The sequence below is a fragment of the Aphelocoma coerulescens genome, unplaced genomic scaffold (genome assembly GCF_041296385.1).
Source record: "Aphelocoma coerulescens isolate FSJ_1873_10779 unplaced genomic scaffold, UR_Acoe_1.0 HiC_scaffold_77, whole genome shotgun sequence".
NCBI lineage: Eukaryota > Metazoa > Chordata > Aves > Passeriformes > Corvidae > Aphelocoma > Aphelocoma coerulescens.
The window spans coordinates 1,856,320-1,876,299 of record NW_027184063.1 but is presented as its reverse complement, the minus strand read 5'-3'; the positions used below and the strand labels follow the sequence as shown (position 1 = coordinate 1,876,299).

At 58.1% G+C, this 19,980-nt stretch overlaps 1 protein-coding gene across 1 annotated transcript in view; it reads right to left on the bottom strand.

Annotated features, from left to right (window-relative positions):
- LOC138102483 (helicase SRCAP-like) overlaps positions 1-19,980 on the bottom strand; it is a 92,657-nt gene that overhangs the window by 65,220 nt on the left and 7,457 nt on the right. Inside the window, 4 exon segments of the mRNA XM_069000180.1 lie at positions 7,345-7,432; positions 7,527-7,585; positions 10,519-10,777; positions 16,345-16,485. Coding sequence (XP_068856281.1) covers positions 7,345-7,432; positions 7,527-7,585; positions 10,519-10,777; positions 16,345-16,485 — 547 coding nt within the window.

Sequence of the window (19,980 nt, the reverse complement as noted above, 5' to 3'; positions counted from 1 at the left end):
AAAATGTCCCCAAACAGCCCCAAAATGTCCCCAAACAGCCCCAAAATGTCCCCAAAATGGCCCCAAATGGCCCCAAAATGGCCCCAAAAGATCCCAGAATGTCCCAAAATGTCCCAAAATGGCCCCAAGTAACCCCAAAATGGCCCTAAACAATCCCAGGATGTCCCAAAATGGCCCTAAAACGGCTCCAAATGTCCCCAAAATGTCCCCAAACAGCCCCAAAATGGCCCCAGACAGCCCCAAAATGTCCCCAAATGGCCCCAAAATGGCCCCAAAATGTCCCCCAATGGTCCCAAACGGCCCCAAAATAACCCCGAAATGGCCCCAAATGATCCCAAAATGTCCCCAAATGGCCCCAAATAACCCCAAAACAGCCCCAAATGTCCCCAACGGCCTCAAAATGGCCACAAACAATCCCAGAATGTCCCAAAATGGCCCCAAATAACCCCAAAATGGCCCCAAAATGGCCCCAAGCGATCCCAGAATGGCCCCAAACGATCCCAGAACGTCCCAAAATGGCCCCAAATAACCCCAAAATGTCCTCAAATGGCCCCAAAACAGCCCCAGACAGCCCCAAAATCTCTCAAATTGACCCCAAACAGCCCCAAAATAGCCCCAAATGGCCCCAAAATGTCCCCAAACGCTCCCAGAATGTCCCAAAATGACCCTAGACAGGCCCTAAATGTCCCCAAATGGCCCCAAAATGACCCCAGATGGCCCCAAAATGGCCCCAAAAAACCCCAAAATGGCCCCAAAATGGTCCCAGAATGTCCCAAACAGCCCCAGACAGCCCCAAAATGACCCCAAATAACCCCAAAATGGCCCTAAACAATCCCAGGATGTCCCAAAATGGCCCCAAAACAGCCCCAAATGTCCCCAAAACGTCCCAAATGTCCCCAAAATGTCCCCAAACAGCCCCAAAATGTCCCAAAATGGCCCCAGACAGCCCCAAAATGTCCCCCAATGGTCCCAAACGGCCCCAAAATAACCCCGAAATGGCCCCAAATGATCCCAAAATGTCCCAAAATGGTCCCAAATAACCCCAAAACGGCCCCAAATGTCCCCAACGGCCTCAAAATGGCCACAAACAATCCCAGAATGTCCCAAAATGGCCCCAAATAACCCCAAAATGGCCCCAAAATGGCCACAAGCGATCCCAGAATGGCCCCAAACGATCCCAGAACGTCCCAAAATGGCCCCAAATAACCCCAAAATGTCCTCAAATGGCCCCAAAACAGCCCCAAACAGCCCCAAAATGTCTCAAATTGACCCCAAACAGCCCCAAAATAGCCCCAAATGGCCCCAAAATGTCCCCAAACGCTCCCAGAATGTCCCAAAATGACCCCAGACAGCCCCTAAATGTCCCCAAATGGCCCCAAATGGCCCCAAAATGCCCCCATCAGCCCCAAAATGGCCCCAAAAAACCCCCAAATGGCCCCAAACGATCCCAGAATGTCCCAAAATGACCCCAGACAGCCCCAAAATGACCCCAAATAACCCCAAAATGGCCCTAAACAATCCCAGAATGTCCCAAAATGGCCCCAAAACAGCCCCAAATGTCCCCAAATGGCCCCAAATGTCCCCAAAACGTCCCCAAACAGCCCCAAAATGTCCCAAAATGACCCCAGACAGCCCCAAAATGGCCCCAAAATGCCCCAAAATGGCCCCAAAAGATCCCAGAATGTCCCAAAATTACCCCAGACAGCCCCTAAATGTCCCCAAATGGCCCCAAATGGCCCCAAAATGCCCCCATCAGCCCCAAAATGGCCCCAAAAAACCCCCAAATGGCCCCAAACGATCCCAGAATGTCCCAAAATGACCCCAGACAGCCCCAAAATGACCCCAAATAACCCCAAAATGGCCCTAAACAATCCCAGAATGTCCCAAAATGGCCCCAAAACAGCCCCCAATGTCCCCAAACGGCCCCAAATGTCCCCAAAACGTCCCCAAACAGCCCCAAAATGTCCCAAAATGACCCCAGACAGCCCCTAAATGGCCCCAAAATGACCCAAAATGACCCCAGACGGCCCCAAAATGGCTCAAAATGACCCCAGACGGCCCCAAAATGGCTCCAAATAACCCCAAAATGGCCCTAAACAATCCCAGGATGTCCCAAAATGGCCCCAAAATGGCCCCAAAATGCCCCAAACGGCCCCAAACCGCCCCAAAATGGCCCCAAAATGCTCCAAAATGGCCCCAAAGTGGCCACAAACGCCCCCAAAATGACCCCAGATGGCCCCAAAATGGCTCCAAATAACCCCAAAATGGCCCTAAACAATCCCAGGATGTCCCAAAATGGCCCTAAAACGGCCCCAAATGTCCCCAAAACGTCCCAAATGTCCCCAAAATGTCCCCAGACAGCCCCAAAATGTCCCAAAATGACCCCAGACAGCCCCTAAATGGCCCCAGACAGCCCCTAAATGGCCCCAAAATGACCCAAAATGACCCCAGATGGCCCCAAAATGGCTCCAAATAACCCCAAAATGGCCCTAAACAATCCCAGGATGTCCCAAAATGGCCCTAAAACGGCCCCAAATGTCCCCAAAACGTCCCAAATGTCCCCAAAATGTCCCCAGACAGCCCCAAAATGTCCCAAAATGACCCCAGATGGCCCCAAAATGGCTCCAAATAACCCCAAAATGGCCCTAAACAATCCCAGGATGTCCCAAAATGGCCCTAAAACGGCCCCAAATGGCCCCAAAACGTCCCAAATGTCCCCAAAATGTCCCCAAACAGCCCCAAAATGGCCCCAGACAGCCCCAAAATGTCCCCAAATGGCCCCAAAATGGCCCCAAAATGTCCCCCAATGGTCCCAAACGGCCCCAAAATAACCCCGAAATGGCCCCAAATGATCCCAAAATGTCCCAAAATGGCCCCAAATAACCCCAAAACAGCCCCAAATGTCCCCAACGGCCTCAAAATGGCCACAATCAATCCCAGAATGTCCCAAAATGGCCCCAAATAACCCCAAAATGGCCCCAAAATGGCCACAAGCGATCCCAGAATGGCCCCAAACGATCCCAGAACGTCCCAAAATGGCCCCAAATAACCCCAAAATGTCCTCAAATGGCCCCAAAACAGCCCCAGACAGCCCCAAAATCTCTCAAATTGACCCCAAACAGCCCCAAAATGTCCCAAAATGGCCCCAAAATGTCCCCAAACGCTCCCAGAATGTCCCAAAATGACCCTAGACAGGCCCTAAATGTCCCCAAATGGCCCCAAAATGACCCCAGATGGCCCCAAAATGGCCCCAAAAAACCCCAAAATGGCCCCAAACGATCCCAGAATGTCCCAAACAGCCCCAGACAGCCCCAAAATGACCCCAAATAACCCCAAAATGGCCCTAAACAATCCCAGGATGTCCCAAAATGGCCCCAAAACAGCCCCAAATGTCCCCAAAACGTCCCAAATGTCCCCAAAATGTCCCCAAACAGCCCCAAAATGTCCCAAAATGGCCCCAGACAGCCCCAAAATGTCCCCCAATGGTCCCAAACGGCCCCAAAATAACCCCGAAATGGCCCCAAATGATCCCAAAATGTCCCAAAATGGTCCCAAATAACCCCAAAACGGCCCCAAATGTCCCCAACGGCCTCAAAATGGCCACAAACAATCCCAGAATGTCCCAAAATGGCCCCAAATAACCCCAAAATGGCCCCAAAATGGCCACAAGCGATCCCAGAATGGCCCCAAACGATCCCAGAACGTCCCAAAATGGCCCCAAATAACCCCAAAATGTCCTCAAATGGCCCCAAAACAGCCCCAAACAGCCCCAAAATGTCTCAAATTGACCCCAAACAGCCCCAAAATAGCCCCAAATGGCCCCAAAATGTCCCCAAACGCTCCCAGAATGTCCCAAAATGACCCCAGACAGCCCCTAAATGTCCCCAAATGGCCCCAAATGGCCCCAAAATGCCCCCATCAGCCCCAAAATGGCCCCAAAAAACCCCCAAATGGCCCCAAACGATCCCAGAATGTCCCAAAATGACCCCAGACAGCCCCAAAATGACCCCAAATAACCCCAAAATGGCCCTAAACAATCCCAGAATGTCCCAAAATGGCCCCAAAACAGCCCCAAATGTCCCCAAATGGCCCCAAATGTCCCCAAAACGTCCCCAAACAGCCCCAAAATGTCCCAAAATGACCCCAGACAGCCCCAAAATGGCCCCAAAATGCCCCAAAATGGCCCCAAAAGATCCCAGAATGTCCCAAAATTACCCCAGACAGCCCCTAAATGTCCCCAAATGGCCCCAAATGGCCCCAAAATGCCCCCATCAGCCCCAAAATGGCCCCAAAAAACCCCCAAATGGCCCCAAACGATCCCAGAATGTCCCAAAATGACCCCAGACAGCCCCAAAATGACCCCAAATAACCCCAAAATGGCCCTAAACAATCCCAGAATGTCCCAAAATGGCCCCAAAACAGCCCCCAATGTCCCCAAACGGCCCCAAATGTCCCCAAAACGTCCCCAAACAGCCCCAAAATGTCCCAAAATGACCCCAGACAGCCCCTAAATGGCCCCAAAATGACCCAAAATGACCCCAGACGGCCCCAAAATGGCTCAAAATGACCCCAGACGGCCCCAAAATGGCTCCAAATAACCCCAAAATGGCCCTAAACAATCCCAGGATGTCCCAAAATGGCCCCAAAATGGCCCCAAAATGCCCCAAACGGCCCCAAACCGCCCCAAAATGGCCCCAAAATGCTCCAAAATGGCCCCAAAGTGGCCACAAACGGCCCCAAAATGACCCCAGATGGCCCCAAAATGGCTCCAAATAACCCCAAAATGGCCCTAAACAATCCCAGGATGTCCCAAAATGGCCCCAAAATGGCCCCAAATGTCCCCAAAACGGCCCCAAATGTCCCCAAAATGTCCCCAAACAGCCCCAAAATGTCCCCAAACAGCCCCAAAATGGCCCCAAATAACCCCAAAATGGCCCCAAACGATACCAAATTTCCCCAAACAGCCCCAAAATGGCCCAAAATGGCCCCAAAATGGCCCCAAATAACCCCAAAATGTCCCAAAATAACCCCAAATTGGGTTCAACCCCCCAAAAATGGGTAAAAAAACCCAAAAATTGGACAAAAACCCCTCAAAAATGGGTAAAAAACCCCCCAGAAATCAGATATAAAAAAACCCCCAAAATTGGGTGAAAACCCTCAAAAATCGGGTGAATACCCCCCAAAATTGGGCAAAAACCTCTCAAAAATGGGTAAAAAACCCTCCAGAAATTGGATAAAAAAAACCCCAAAATTGGGTTAAAAAACCTCCAAAAATTTAGTGAAAAACCCCCAAAAATTGGGTGAAAAACACCAAAAATTGGGCAAAACTCCCTCAAAAATGGGTAAAAAACCCCCCAGAAATTGGATTAAAAAAAACCCAAAATTGGGTTAAAACCCCCCCCAAAATTGGGTGAAAACCCCCAAAAATTGGGCTAAAAACTTCCAAAATTGGATAAAAACCCCCCAAATTGGGCAAAAAACTCTCAAAATTGGGTGAAAGACCCCCCAAAAATTGGATAAAACCCACCCCAAAATTGAGTAAAAAAACCCCAAAAATTGGGAAAAAAAAACCCCAAAATTGAGTGAAAACCCCCCAAAATTGGGGAAAAAAACCCAAAAATGGGTAAAAAAACCCCAAAAATGGGTAAAAAACCCCCAAAAATTGGGAAAAAAACCCCCAAAATTGGCAAAACCCCCCCAAATCGGATAAACCCCCCCAAAAATTGGGTGAAAAGCCCCAAAAATTGGGAAAAAAAAACCCAGAATTGGGTTAAAACCCCCCAAAATTGGAGAAAAAACCCCAAAATTGGATAAAAAATCCCCCAAAATTGGGTTAAAAACTTCCAAAATTGGATAAAAACCCCAAAAATTGGGTGAAAACGCCCAAAAATTGGATAAAACCCTCCCAAATTGGGCGAAAACCCCCCAAAATTGGGGAAAAAAACCCCAAAAATGGGTAAAAACCCCCCAAAAATTGGGAAAAAAAACCCCAAAATTGGGCAAAACCCCCAAAATCGGATAAAACCCCCCAAAAATTGGGTGAAAACCCCCAAAAATTGGGAAAAAAAACCCCAAAAAATGGATAAAAAAAACCCCAAAAATTGGATAAAAACCCCCCAAAATTGGATAAAACCCCCCCAAAATTGGGGAAAAAAACCCCCAAAATTGGGGAAAAAAACCCCCAAAATGGGTAAAAAACGCCCAAAATTGGGAAAAAAACCCCAAAAATTGGGAAAAAAAACCCCAAAAATTGGGGAAAAAAAACCCAAAAATGGGTAAAAAAACCCCAAAAATTTGATAAAAACCCCAAAAATTGGATAAAAACCCCCAGAAATTGGGTAAGAAACCCCCAAAATTGGGTTAAAAACCCCCCAAATTGGGAAAAAAACCCCAAAACTTGGGAAAAAAACCCCCAAAATTGGGAAAAAAACCACCCAAAATTGGATAAAAAACCCCCAAAATTGGGTAAAAAAACCCCAAAAATGGGTAAAAAACCCCAAAAATGGGATAAAAAACCCCCAAAAATTGGGGAAAAAATCCCCAAAATTGGGTAAAAAAAACCCCAAAAAATGGGTAAAAAACCCCCAAAATTGGGTAAAAACCCCCCAAAAATTGGATAAAAAAAACCCCAAAAATTAGATAAAGAACCCCAAAAATTGGATAAAAAAACCCCCAAAATTGGGAAAAAAACCCCAAAATTGGATAAAAAAAGCCCAAAAATTGGGAAAAAAGCCCCCAAAATTGGATAAAAAAAACCCCAAAATTGGGTAAAACCCCCCAAAATTGGAAAAAAACCCAAAAATGGGTAAAAAACCCCCAAAATTGGGAAAAAAACCCAAAAATTGGGAAAAAAAACCCAAAATTGGGTAAAAAAACCCCAAAAATGGGTAAAAAACCTCAAAAATTGGGAAAAAAAAACCCCCAAAAATTGGATAAAAAAACCCCCAAAAATTAGATAAAGAACCCCAAAAATTGGATTAAAAAAACCCCAAAATTGGGAAAAAAACCACCAAAATTGGATAAAAAAAGCCCAAAAATTGGGAAAAAAGCCCCCAAAATGGATTAAACCCCCCAAAATTGGGGAAAAAAACCCAAAAATGGGTAAAAAACGCCCAAAATTGGGTAAAAAAAACCCCAAAAAATTGGGAAAAAAACCCCAAAAATTGGATAAACCCCCCCCAAAATTGGGTGAAAACCCCCAAAAATGGGATAAAAAACCCCCAAAAATTGGAAAAAAAACCCCCAAAATTGGATAAAAAAACCCCCCAAAATCGGATAAACCCCCCCAACACGGGGTGCCCCCCCCTCCCCCCAGCCCCTCCCCCCAGCCCCTCCCCCCCTCACCCTCCTCCTCCTCGGCCTCGAACTCTTCGTCCTCCTCGCGGGGGCCCCAGGGTGGGGGAGGGGCCCGGTCCCGCTCCCTCCTCAGCACCTGGGGGGGGGTGGGGGAGGGGCGCCGTGAGGGGGGTGGGGGAGGGGCCCGGGGGGGGCCCCAGGGTGGGGGAGGGGCGGGGGAGGGGCGGTACCTGCGGGGGGAGGGAGCCCAGGAGGTCCCCGAGGGGGCGGGGGGGGCCCTCGGCGGAGGCTGCGGAGGGGGGAGGGGAAAGGAGGGGGGGGGGGGGTCAGGGTCACCTGGGTGAGCAACAGGGGGCACCTGGGCTACCAAAGGTGGCACCTGGGTAACCAATAGGGGACCCTGGGCAACCAAAGGGGGCACCTGGGCGACCAAAGGGGGCACCTGGGCGACCAACAGGGGGCACCTGGGTAACCAAAGGGGGCACCTGGGCTACCAAATGTGGGCACCTGGGTGACCAAAAGTGGGACCTGGGCGACCAATAGGGGACCCTGGGCAACCAAAAGTGGGACCTGGGCTACCAAATGTGGGATCTGGGCTACCAAGAGTGGGACCTGGGCAACCAAAGGGGGCACCTGGGCGACCAACAGGGGCACCTGGGTGACCAAAGGGGGCACCTGGGCGACCAACAGGGGGCACCTGGGTGACCAAAAGTGGGACCTGGGCTACCAAGAGTGGGACCTGGGCAACCAAAGGGGGCACCTGGGCAACCAATAGGGGACCCTGGGCAACCAAAGGGGGCACCTGGGCGACCAATAGGGGACCCTGGGCGACCAAATGTGGCACCTGAGCAGTCAAAGGGGGCACCTGGGCAACCAAAGGGGGCACCTGGGCGACCAACAGGGGGCACCTGGGCGACCAATAGGGGATCCTGGGCAACCAAAGGTGGCACCTGGGCAGCCAAAAGTGGCACCTGGGCTACCAATAGGGGACCCTGGGCTACCAAAGGGGGCACCTGGGTGACCAAAAGTGGGACCTGGGCTACCAATAGGGGACCCTGGGCAACCAAAAGTGGGACCTGGGCTACCAAATGTGGGATCTGGGCTACCAAGAGTGGGACCTGGGCAACCAAAGGGGGCACCTGGGCGACCAACAGGGGCACCTGGGCAACCAAAAGTGGGATCTGGGCAACCAATAGGGGACCCTGGGCAACCAATAAGGGACCCTGGGCAACCAAAGGGGGCACCTGGGCAACCAAAAGTGGGACCTGGGCTACCAAGAGTGGGACCTGGGCAACCAATAGGGGACCCTGGGCAACCAAAGGGGGCACCTGGGGGACCAAAGGGGGCACCTGGGCAACCAAAAGTGGGACCTGGGCTACCAAAAGTGGGACCTGGGCGAGCAAAGGGGGCACCTGGGCGACCAACAGGGGGCACCTGGGCGACCAAAAGTGGGACCTGGGCTACCAAGAGTGGGACCTGGGCAACCAAAGGGGGCACCTGGGCTACCAAATGTGGGATTTGGGTGACCAATAGGGGACCCTGGGCACTCAAAGGTGGCACCTGGGCAGCCAAAAGTGGCACCTGGGCAACCAAAGGGGGCACCTCGGTGACCAATAGGGGACCCTGGGCAACCAAATGTGGCACCTGAGCAGTCAAAGGTGGCACCTGGGCAACCAATAGGGGACCCTGGGCAACCAAAGGGGGCACCTGGGCGACCAACAGGGGGCACCTGGGCGACCAAAGGGGGCACCTGGGCGACCAACAGGGGGCACCTGGGCGACCAAAGGGGGCACCTGGGCGACCAACAGGGGGCACCTGGGCGACCAAAGGGGGCACCTGGGCAACCAAAGGGGGCACCTGGGCAACCAATAGGGGACCCTGGGCACTCAAAGGGGGCACCTGGGCGACCAAAGGGGGCACCTGGGCAATCAAAGGGGGCACCTGGGCTACCAAATGTGGGACTTGGGTGACCAATAGGGGACCCTGGGCAACCAAAGGTGGCACCTGGGCGACCAAAAGTGGCACCTGGGCTACCAAAAGTGGAACCTGGGCTACCAAAAGTGGCACCTGGGCTACCAAAGGGGGCACCTGGGTGACCAAAAGTGGGACCTAGGCTACCAAATGTGGGATCTGGGCTACCAAGAGTGGGACCTGGGCAACCAAAGGGGGCACCTGGGCAATCAAAGGGGGCACCTGGGCAAGCAAAGGGGGCACCTGGGCTACCAAATGTGGGACTTGGGTGACCAATAGGGGACCCTGGGCAACCAAAGGTGGCACCTGGGCGACCAACAGGGGCACCTGGGTGACCAAAAGTGGGACCTGGGCTACCAAGAGTGGGACCTGGGCAACCAAAGGGGGCACCTGGGCAACCAACAGGGGGCACCTGGGCGACCAACAGGGGGCACCTGGGCTACCAAAAGTGGGACCTGGGCTACCAAGAGTGGGACCTGGGCAACCAAAGGGGGCACCTGGGCGACCAAATGTGGGACTTGGGTGACCAATAGGGGACCCTGGGCAACCAAAAGTGGCACCTGGGCAACCAAAGGGGGCACCTGGGCGAGCAAAGGGGGCACCTGGGCGACCAATAGGGGACCCTGGGCGACCAAAGGGGGCACCTGGGCACCCCCAGGTGACCCCCAGACCCTCCAGGTGCCACCTAAACACCCCCAGGTGCCACCTGAACCCCCCCAGGTGACCCCCAAACCCCCCCAGGTGACCCCCAAACCCCCCCAGGTGCCACCTAAACCCCTCCCAGACCCCTCAGACGCCCCCCACCTCCCCCAGGTGACCCCCAAACACCCCCAGGTGGCCACCAAACCCCCCCAGGTGACCCCCAAACACCCCCAGGTGGCCCCCAAACACCCCCAGGTGGCCACCAAACCCCCCCAGGTGACCCCCAAACCCCCCCAGGTGACCCCCAAACACCCCCAGGTGACCCCCAAACACCCCCAGGTGCCACCTAAACCCCTCCCAGACCCCTCAGACGCCCCCCACCTCCCCCATGTGACCCCCAAACCCCCCCAGGTGCCCCCAAACCCCCCCAGGTGACCCCGAAACACCCCCAGGTGGCCCCCAAACCCCCCCAGGTGACCCCCAAACCCCCCCAGGTGCCCCCCAAACCCCCCCACGTGGCCACCAAACCCCCCCAGGTGACCCCCAAACCCCTCCCAGACCCCCCCATTCCCCCCCCACTCCCCCCCCCCCCGCGGCGTTGGGGCGCACCAGGACGGGCGGCGCTGCCGGTGGCCGTGGCGGTGGCCGGGTCGGTAGCCACGCCGGTAGCCACGGCGGTAGCCACGCCGGTAGCCACGCCGGTAGCCGTGCCGGTAGCCACGGCGGCGGCCCCGGGGGGGGGCGCGTTGAGGCTGCGGCTCAGCAGGTCCGAGTAGCGCTCGGTCTGGCCCACGATGAAGTCGAGCTGCAGGTCCAGAGCCTTCTTGCGCTTCTCCTCCAGCCGCGAGTGCTGCTTGAACTGCACCACCTGGGGGGGAATGGGGGAACTGGGGGGGACTGGGGGCACTGGGGGGGTACTGGGGGGTCAGCAATGGGCACTGGGGGGCACTGGGGGGTCAGCAATGGGCACTGGGGGGCACTCTGCTTGAACTGCACCACCTGAGGGGGAACTGGGGGTACTGGGGGGTACTGGGGGGTACTGGGGGCACTGGGGGCACTCTGCTTGAACTGCACCACCTGGGGGGGAACTGGGGGTACTGGGGGGTACTGGGGGGTACTGGGGGCACTGGGGGGCACTCTGCTTGAACTGCACCACCTGGGGGGGAACTGGGGGTACTGGGGGGGACTGGGGGGGCACTGGGGGTACTGGGGGGGACTGGGGGACTGGGGGTACTGGGGGCACTGGGGGGGACTGGGGGGGACTGGGGGCACTCTGCTTGAACTGCACCACCTGGGGGGGAACTGGGGGTACTGGGGGCACTGGGGGCACTGGGGGGGCACTGGGGGGTACTGGGGGGGACTGGGGGGCACTGGGGGGGCACTCTGCTTGAACTGCACCACCTGGGGGGGAACTGGGGGTACTGGGGGCACTGGGGGGCACTGGGGGGCACTGGGGGGGCACTCTGCTTGAACTGCACCACCTGGGGGGGAACTGGGGGTACTGGGGGGGACTGGGGGCACTGGGGGGCACTGGGGGGATGGGGGTACTGGGGGGCACTGGGGGCACTCTGCTTGAACTGCACCACCTGAGGGGGAACTGGGGGTACTGGGGGCACTGGGGGGACTGGGGGGGCACTGGGGGGAATGGGGGGACTGGGGGGCACTCTGCTTGAACTGCACCACCTGGGGGGGAACTGGGGGGTACTGGGGGGGACTGGGGGGGCACTGGGGGTACTGGGGGGGACTGGGGGCACTGGGGGGCACTGGGGGGCACTGGGGGGGCACTGGGGGCACTCTGCTTGAACTGCACCACCTGGGGGGGAACTGGGGGTACTGGGGGGCACTGGGGGGGCACTGGGGGGTACTGGGGGGTCAGCAATGGGCACTGGGGGGCACTCTGCTTGAACTGCACCACCTGAGGGGGAACTGGGGGTACTGGGGGGTACTGGGGGGTACTGGGGGCACTGGGGGCACTCTGCTTGAACTGCACCACCTGGGGGGGAACTGGGGGTACTGGGGGCACTGGGGGGAATGGGGGGGACTGGGGGGGACTGGGGGCACTCTGCTTGAACTGCACCACCTGGGGGGGAACTGGGGGTACTGGGGGGGACTGGGGGGGACTGGGGGGGACTGGGGGGGCACTGGGGGGGCACTGGGGGGCACTCTGCTTGAACTGCACCACCTGGGGGGGAACTGGGGGTACTGGGGGGGACTGGGGGGCACTGGGGGCACTGGGGGGTCAGCAATGGGCACTGGGGGGCACTCTGCTTGAACTGCACCACCTGGGGGGAACTGGGGGGTACTGGGGGGCACTGGGGGGGACTGGGGGGGCACTGGGGGGTCAGCAATGGGCACTGGGGGGCACTCTGCTTGAACTGCACCACCTGGGGGGGCACTGGGGGTACTGGGGGGGACTGGGGGGCACTGGGGGGCACTGGGGGGTCAGCAATGGGCACTGGGGGCACTCTGCTTGAACTGCACCACCTGGGGGGGAACTGGGGGGGACTGGGGGGACTGGGGGGGACTGGGGGGGAATGGGGGCACTCTGCTTGAACTGCACCACCTGGGGGGAACTGGGGGTACTGGGGGGGACTGGGGGTACTGGGGGCACTGGGGGGATGGGGGGCACTCTGCTTGAACTGCACCACCTGGCGGGGGAACTGGGGGGTACTGGGGGGACTGGGGGCACTGGGGGGGACTGGGGGGGCACTGGGGGGCACTCTGCTTGAACTGCACCACCTGGGGGGGAACTGGGGGGTACTGGGGGCACTGGGGGGTACTGGGGGGTACTGGGGGGTACTGGGGGGAATGGGGGCACTGGGGGGAATGGGGGGGATGGGGGGGACTGGGGGGCACTGGGGGGGCACTCTGCTTGAACTGCACCACCTGGGGGGGAATGGGGTACTGGGGGGCACTGGGGGGAATGGGGGGGCACTCTGCTTGAACTGCACCACCTGGGGGGGAACTGGGGGTACTGGGAGGGACTGGGGGCACTGGGGGGCACTGGGGGGCACTGGGGGCACTGGGGGCACTCTGCTTGAACTGCACCACCTGGGGGGGAACTGGGGGGTACTGGGGGGGCACTGGGGGGCACTCTGCTTGAACTGCACCACCTGGGGGGGAATGGGGAACTGGGGGGACTGGGGGCACTGGGGGGCACTGGGGGGCACTGGGGGACACTGGGGGGATGGGGGGCACTGGGGGGTACTGGGGGCACTGGGGGGCACTGGGGGGTACTGGGGGGGCACTGGGGGGCACTGGGGGGACTGGGGGGCACTGGGGGGCACTGGGGGGGCACTGGGGGGTACTGGGGGGGCACTGGGGGGGCACTGGGGGGCACTGGGGGGACTGGGGGGCACTGGGGGCACTGGGGGGATGGGGGGCACTGGGGGGCACTGGGGGGCACTGGGGGGTACTGGGGGGCACTGGGGGGCACTGGGGGGTACTGGGGGGCACTGGGGGGATGGGGGGCACTCTGCTTGAACTGCACCACCTGGGGGCGGAACGGGGGTACTGGGGGCACTGGGGGCACTGGGGGCACTGGGGGGAATGGGGGGTACTGGGGGGCACTGGGGGGACTGGGGGGCACTGGGGGGCACTGGGGGGGCACTGGGGGCACTGGGGGGCACTGGGGGGACTGGGGGGCACTGGGGGGACTGGGGGGCACTGGGGGGCACTGGGGGGCACTGGGGGGGCACTGGGGGGGCACTGGGGGGCACTGGGGGGCACTGGGGGGGCACTGGGGGGGCACTCTGCTTGAACTGCACCACCTGAGGGGGACGGGGTACTGGGGGGACTGGGGGGAACGGGGGGAATGGGGGGCACTGGGGGCACTGGGGGGCACTGGGGGGCACTGGGGGGTACTGGGGGGGACTGGGGGCACTGGGGGGCACTGGGGGAACTGGGGGGAATGGGGGGAATGGGGGGAATGGGGGCACTGGGGGGACTGGGGGGAATGGGGGCACTGGGGGGACTGGGGGGTACTGGGGGGGCACTGGGGGAATGGGGGCACTCTGCTTGAACTGCACCACCTGGGGGGAATGGGGTACTGGGGGGACTGGGGGTACTGGGGGGGAATGGGGGGGACTGGAGGCACTGGGGGGCACTGGGGGGAATGGGGGGCACTGGGGGGCACTGGGGGGTCAGCAATGGGCACTGGGGGGCACTGGGGGCACTGGGGGCACTGGGGGGAATGGGGGCACTGGGGGCACTGGGGGCACTGGGGGCACTGGGGGGCACTGGGGGGCACTGGGGGGGCACTGGGGGGAATGGGGGGCACTCTGCTTGAACTGCACCACCTGGGGGGGGAATGGGGTACTGGGGGGGGACTGGGGGGTACTGGGGGGGGAATGGGGGGCACTGGGGGCACTGGGGGGCACTCTGCTTGAACTGCACCACCTGGGGGGAAGGGGGTACGGGGGGGACTGGGGGGACTGGGGGGAATGGGGGGGCACTGGGGGGGGCACTGGGGGGTCAGCAATGGGCACTGGGGGGGCACTCTGTTTGAACTGCACCACCTGAGGGGGAACGGGGGGGTACTGGGGGCACTGGGGGGCACTGGGGGGACTGGGGGGAATGGGGGCACTGGGGAAATGGGGGGCACTGGGGGGAATGGGGGCACTGGGGGGCACTGGGGGGCACGGGGGGCACTGGGGGGCACTGGGGGGGCACTGGGGGGCACTGGGGGGCACTGGGGGGGCACTGGGGGGGCACTCTGCTTGAACTGCACCACCTGGGGGGGAACTGGAGGGGGTACTGGGGGGACTGGGGGGAATGGGGGGGTACTGGGGGGAATGGGGGGGACTGGGGGGCACTGAGGGGGCACTGGGGGCACTGGGGGGCACTGGGGGTCATTAGGGGCCATCCCCGGCCATCACTTGCCACCATTGGCCATCACTGGCCACCATTGGCCACCAACTGCCCCTGACGGCCACCCACGACCCCCAGAACCTGCTGAGACCGTCCCTGCCCACGGCCCCCATCCCCCGGTGCCCCCAGGTGTGCCCAGGTGTGCCCAGGTGTGCCCAGGTGTGCCTGACCTATCCCAGGTGTGCCCAGGTGTGCCTGACCTATCCCAGGTGCCCCCAGGTGCCCCCAGGTGTGCCCAGGTGTGCCCGACCTATCTCAGGTGCCCCCAGGCACCCCCAGGTCTGTCCCAGGTGCCCCCAGGTGTGCCCAGGAGCGCCCCAGGTGTGCCCAGGTGTGCCCCATGTCTGTCCCAGATGCCCCCAGGTGTCTCCAGGTGTGCTCCAAGTGTATCTCAGGTGCCCTCAGGTACCCCCAGGTGCCCCCATCTGCCCCTAGGTGTGCCCAGGTGTGTTCCAGGTGTGCCCAGGTGTGTTCCAGGTGCGCCCCAGGAGTGCCCCAGGTGCCCCCAGGTGTGCCCAGGAGTGCCCAAGTGTGTCTGACCTATCCCAGGTGTCCCCAGGTGCCCCCAAGTGCATCTCAGCTGCCCCCAGGTGTATCTCAGGTGCCCCCAGGTGTGCCCAGGTGCCCCCAGCTGTGCCCCCAGCTGTGCGCCCCAGGTGTGTCTCAGGTGTGCCCAGGTGCCCCCAGGTGTATCTCAGGTGCCCCCAGCTGTGCCCAGATGCCCCCATCTGCCCCCAGCTGTGCCCCAGGTGTGTCCCCAGGTGTGCCCAGCTGTGCCCAGGTGCCCCAGATGCGCCCAGGTATATCCCAGGTGTGCCCAGGTGCCCCCAGCTTTGCCCCCAGCTGTGCCCATCTGCCCCCAGCTGTGCCCCAGGTGTGCCCAGGTGCCCCCATCTCCTCCCAGGTGCACCCAGGTGTGCCCAGGTGTGCCCCAGGTGCTCCCAGGTGTATCTCAGGTGCCCCAGATGCCCCCAGCTGTGCCCAGGTGCCGCCAGCTGTGCCCAGGTGTGCCCCCAGGTGTGTCCCAGGTGTGCCCAGGTACCCCCAGGTGTGTCCAGATGCCCCCAGCTGTGCCCCAAGGGCCCCCAGGGGCCCCCATCTGTGCCCCAGGTGTGCCCAGGTGTGCCCCCAGGTGCGCCCAGCCGTGCCCAGGTGTGCCCCAAGTGCCCCCATCTGCCCCCAGCTGTGCCCCTAGGTGTGCCCAGGTGTGCCCATCTGCCCCCAGCTGTGCCCAGGTGCCCCCATCTGCCCCTAGGTGTGCCCCAGGTGTGCCCCAGGTGTGCCCAGGTGCCCCCAGCTGTGCCCCAGGTGTGCCCAGGTGTGCCCATCGGCCCCTAGGTGCCCCCAGGTGTGTCCCAGGTGTGCCCAGGTGCCCCCAGGTGTGCCCAGGTGCCCCCAGCTGTGCCCAGCTGTGCCCCAGGCGTGCCCAGATGTGTCCCAGGTGTGCCCAGGTGTATCTCAGGTGCCCCAGGTGTGCCCAGGTGTGCCCAGGTGTGCCCATCTGCCCCTAGGTGCCCCTAGGTGCCCCCAGGTGTGCCCAGGTGTGCCCAGGCGTGCCCGCGGTACCTTCTCCACGCTGCTCCAGAAGTGGCGCACCTCGCGGGCGATGGCGGCCGCCACCCGGCGCAGCTTGGCCTGCTCCTCGCGCTTGGCGCGCTCCTGGCGCTGCCGCTGCTCCTCGTGGTGCCGCATCACCATGCGCACCACCTGTGCCAGGGCGGGGCAGGGCAGGGACAGGTGAGGGGCACGGCAAAGAAACCCCAAAAAAACCCCAAAAAAACCCCAAAATCTGACCCCAAACCCAACGGAATCGGCACAAAAATCCACGAAATGACCCCAAAATTCATGGGAATTCGCCCCAAAACGGCCCAAATTCGGCACCTCCGGCTCCTCCTGGGACAGGGCACGGACAGGGCAAAGAAACCCCAAAAAAACCCCAAAATCTGACCCCAAACCCAACAAAAACAGCCCCAAAAAGCAACGAAATGACCCCAAAATCCACCCCAAAACGGCCCAAATTTGGCACCTCCGGCTCCTCCTGGGACAGGGGAGGGGCACGGCAAAGAAACCCCAAAAAAACCCCAAAATCTGACCCCAAACCCAACGAAATCGGCACAAAAATCAATGAAATGACCCCAAAATCCATCCCAAAACTGCCCAAATTCGGCACCTCCGGCTCCTCCTGGGACAGGGCAGGGACAGGGCAAAAAAACCCCAAAAAAACCCCAAAATCTGACCCCAAACCCAACGGAATCGGCCCAAAAATCAACGAAATGACCCCAAAATCCATCAAAACTCTGCCCAAATTCAGCATTTTGGGGTTCTGGGGACAGGGCGGGGACAGGGCAAAGAAACCCCAAAAAAACCCCAAAATCTGACCCCAAACCCAACGGAATCGGCACAAAAATCAACGAAATGACCCCAAAATTCATTGGAATTCACCCCAAAACGGCCCAAATTCGGCACCTCCGGCTCCTCCTGGGACAGGGGAGGGACAGGGCAAAGAAACCCCAAAAAAACCCCAAAATTTGACCCCAAACCCAACGGAATTGCCCCAAAAATCAATGAAATGACCCCAAAATCCATCAAAATTCTGCCCAAATTCAGCATTTTGGGGTTCTGGGGACAGGGCAGGGACAGGGCAAAGAAACCCCAAAAAAAACCCAAAATTTGACCCCAAAATGCAACAAAAACAGCCCTAAAAATCAACGAAATGACCCCAAAATTCACCGAAATCTGCTCCTAAATCACCCCAAATTCGGCACCTCCGGCTCCTCCTGGGACAGGGCAAAAAACCCCAAAAGGGTTAAAAACAACCCCAAAATTCGATCCCAAACCCAACGGAATCGGCCCCAAAAAGCAACGAAATGACCCCAAAATTCACCCCAAAATGGCCCAAATTTGGCACCTCCGGCTCCTCCTGGGACAGGGGAGGGGCACAAGAAAGAAACCCCAAAAAAAACCCCAAAATTTGACCCCAAACCCAACAAAAACAGCCCCAAAAATCAACGAAATGACCCCAAAATCCACCCCAAAATCATCCCAAATTCGGCACCTCCGGCTCCTCCTGGGACAGGGCAGGGACAGGGCAAAGAAACCCCAAAAAAACCCCAAAATTTGACCCCAAACCCAACGGAATTGGCACGAAAATCAACGAAATGACCCCAAAATCCATCGAAATTCCACCCAAATTTGGCACCTCCGGCTCCTCCTGGGACAGGGGAGGGGCATGGCAAAAAAAATCCCAAAAAACCCCAAAATCTGACCCCAAACCCAACGGAATCGGCACAAAAATCCACGAAATGACCCCAAAATTCACCGAAATCTGCTCCTAAATCACCCCAAATTCGGCACCTCCGGCTCCTCCTGGGACAGGGTAAAAAACCCCAAAAGGGTTAAAAACAACCCCAAAATTCGATCCCAAACCCAACGGAATTGGCACAAAAATCCACGAAATGACCCCAAAATTCACCCCCAAATGGCCCAAATTCGGCACCTCCGGCTCCTCCTGGGACAGGGGAGGGACAGGGGAAAGAAACCCTAAAACAACCCCAAATTTGACCCCAAACCCAATGGAATTGCCCCAAAAATCAATGAAATGACCCCAAAATCCATCAAAATCTGCTCCTAAATCACCCCAAATTCGGCACCTCCGGCTCCTCCTGGAACAGGGGAGGGGCACAGGAAAGAAACCCCAAAAAAAAACCCAAATCTGACCCCAAACCCAACGGAATTGGCACAAAAATCAATGAAATGACCCCAAAATTCATTGGAATTCACCCCAAAATGGCCCAAATTCGGCACCTCCGGCTCCTCCTGGGACAGGAGAGGGGCACGGCAAAGAAACCCCAAAAAAAACCCAAAATTTGACCCCAAACCCAACAAAAACAGCCCCAAAAATCAACGAAATGACCCCAAAATCCATCAAAATTCACCCCAAAACTGCCCAAATTCGGCATTTTTGGGTTCTGGGGACAGGAGAAGGACAGGGCAAAGAAACCCCAAAAAAACCCCAAAATCTGACCCCAAACCCAACAAAAACAGCCCCAAAAATCAACAAAATGACCCCAAAATCCAACAAAATCCACCCCAAAACTGCCCAAATTTGGCACCTCCGGCTCCTCCTGGGACAGGGGAGGGACAGGGCAAAGAAACCCCAAAAAAACCCCAAAATCTGACCCCAAACCCAACAAAAACAGCCCCAAAAATCAACAAAATGACCCCAAAATTCACCGAAATCGGCTCCTAAATCACCCCAAATTCGGCACCTCCGGCTCCTCCTGGGACAGGGCAAAAAACCCCAAAAGGGTTAAAAACAACCCCAAAATTCGATCCCAAACCCAACGGAATTGGCACAAAAATCCACGAAATGACCCCAAAATTCACCCCCAAATGGCCCAAATTCGGCACCTCCGGCTCCTCCTGGGACGGGGAGGGACAGGGGAAAGAAACCCTAAAACAACCCCAAATTTGACCCCAAACCCAATGGAATTGCCCCAAAAATCAATGAAATGACCCCAAAATCCATCAAAATCTGCTCCTAAATCACCCCAAATTCGGCACCTCCGGCTCCTCCTGGAACAGGGGAGGGGCACAGGAAAGAAACCCCAAAAAAAACCCCAAAAGCTGACCCCAAACCCAACAAAATCGACCCAAAAATCAACGAAATTACCCCAAAATCCATCAAAAACCACCCCAAAACTGCCCAAATTTAGCACCTCCGGCTCCTCCTGGGACAGGGAACGGACAGGGGAAAGAAACCCCAAAAAAACCCCAAAATGCAACAAAAACAGCCCCAAAAATCCACAAAATGACCCCAAAATCCACCCCAAAACTGCCCAAATTCTGCATTTTTGGGTTCTGGGGACAGGGCAGGGACAGGGCAAAGAAACCCCAAAAAAACCCCAAAATCTGACCCCAAACCCAACGGAATCGGCCCAAAAATCAACGAAATGACCCAAAAATCCACCCCAAAACGGCCCAAATTCGGCATTTTGGGGTTCTGGGGACAGGGCAGGGACAGAGGTGCCCAGGTGTGCCCAGGGGTGCCCAGGGGTGCCCAGGGGTGCCCAGGGGTGCCCAGGTGCCACCTGAGCTTCTCCAGGTGCTCAGAACCCACCTGAGATGCCACCAGGCAACCAGAAACCATCAAAAATCACCCAAAAATCACCCGAATTTCACCCAAACTCCACCCAGGTGTGC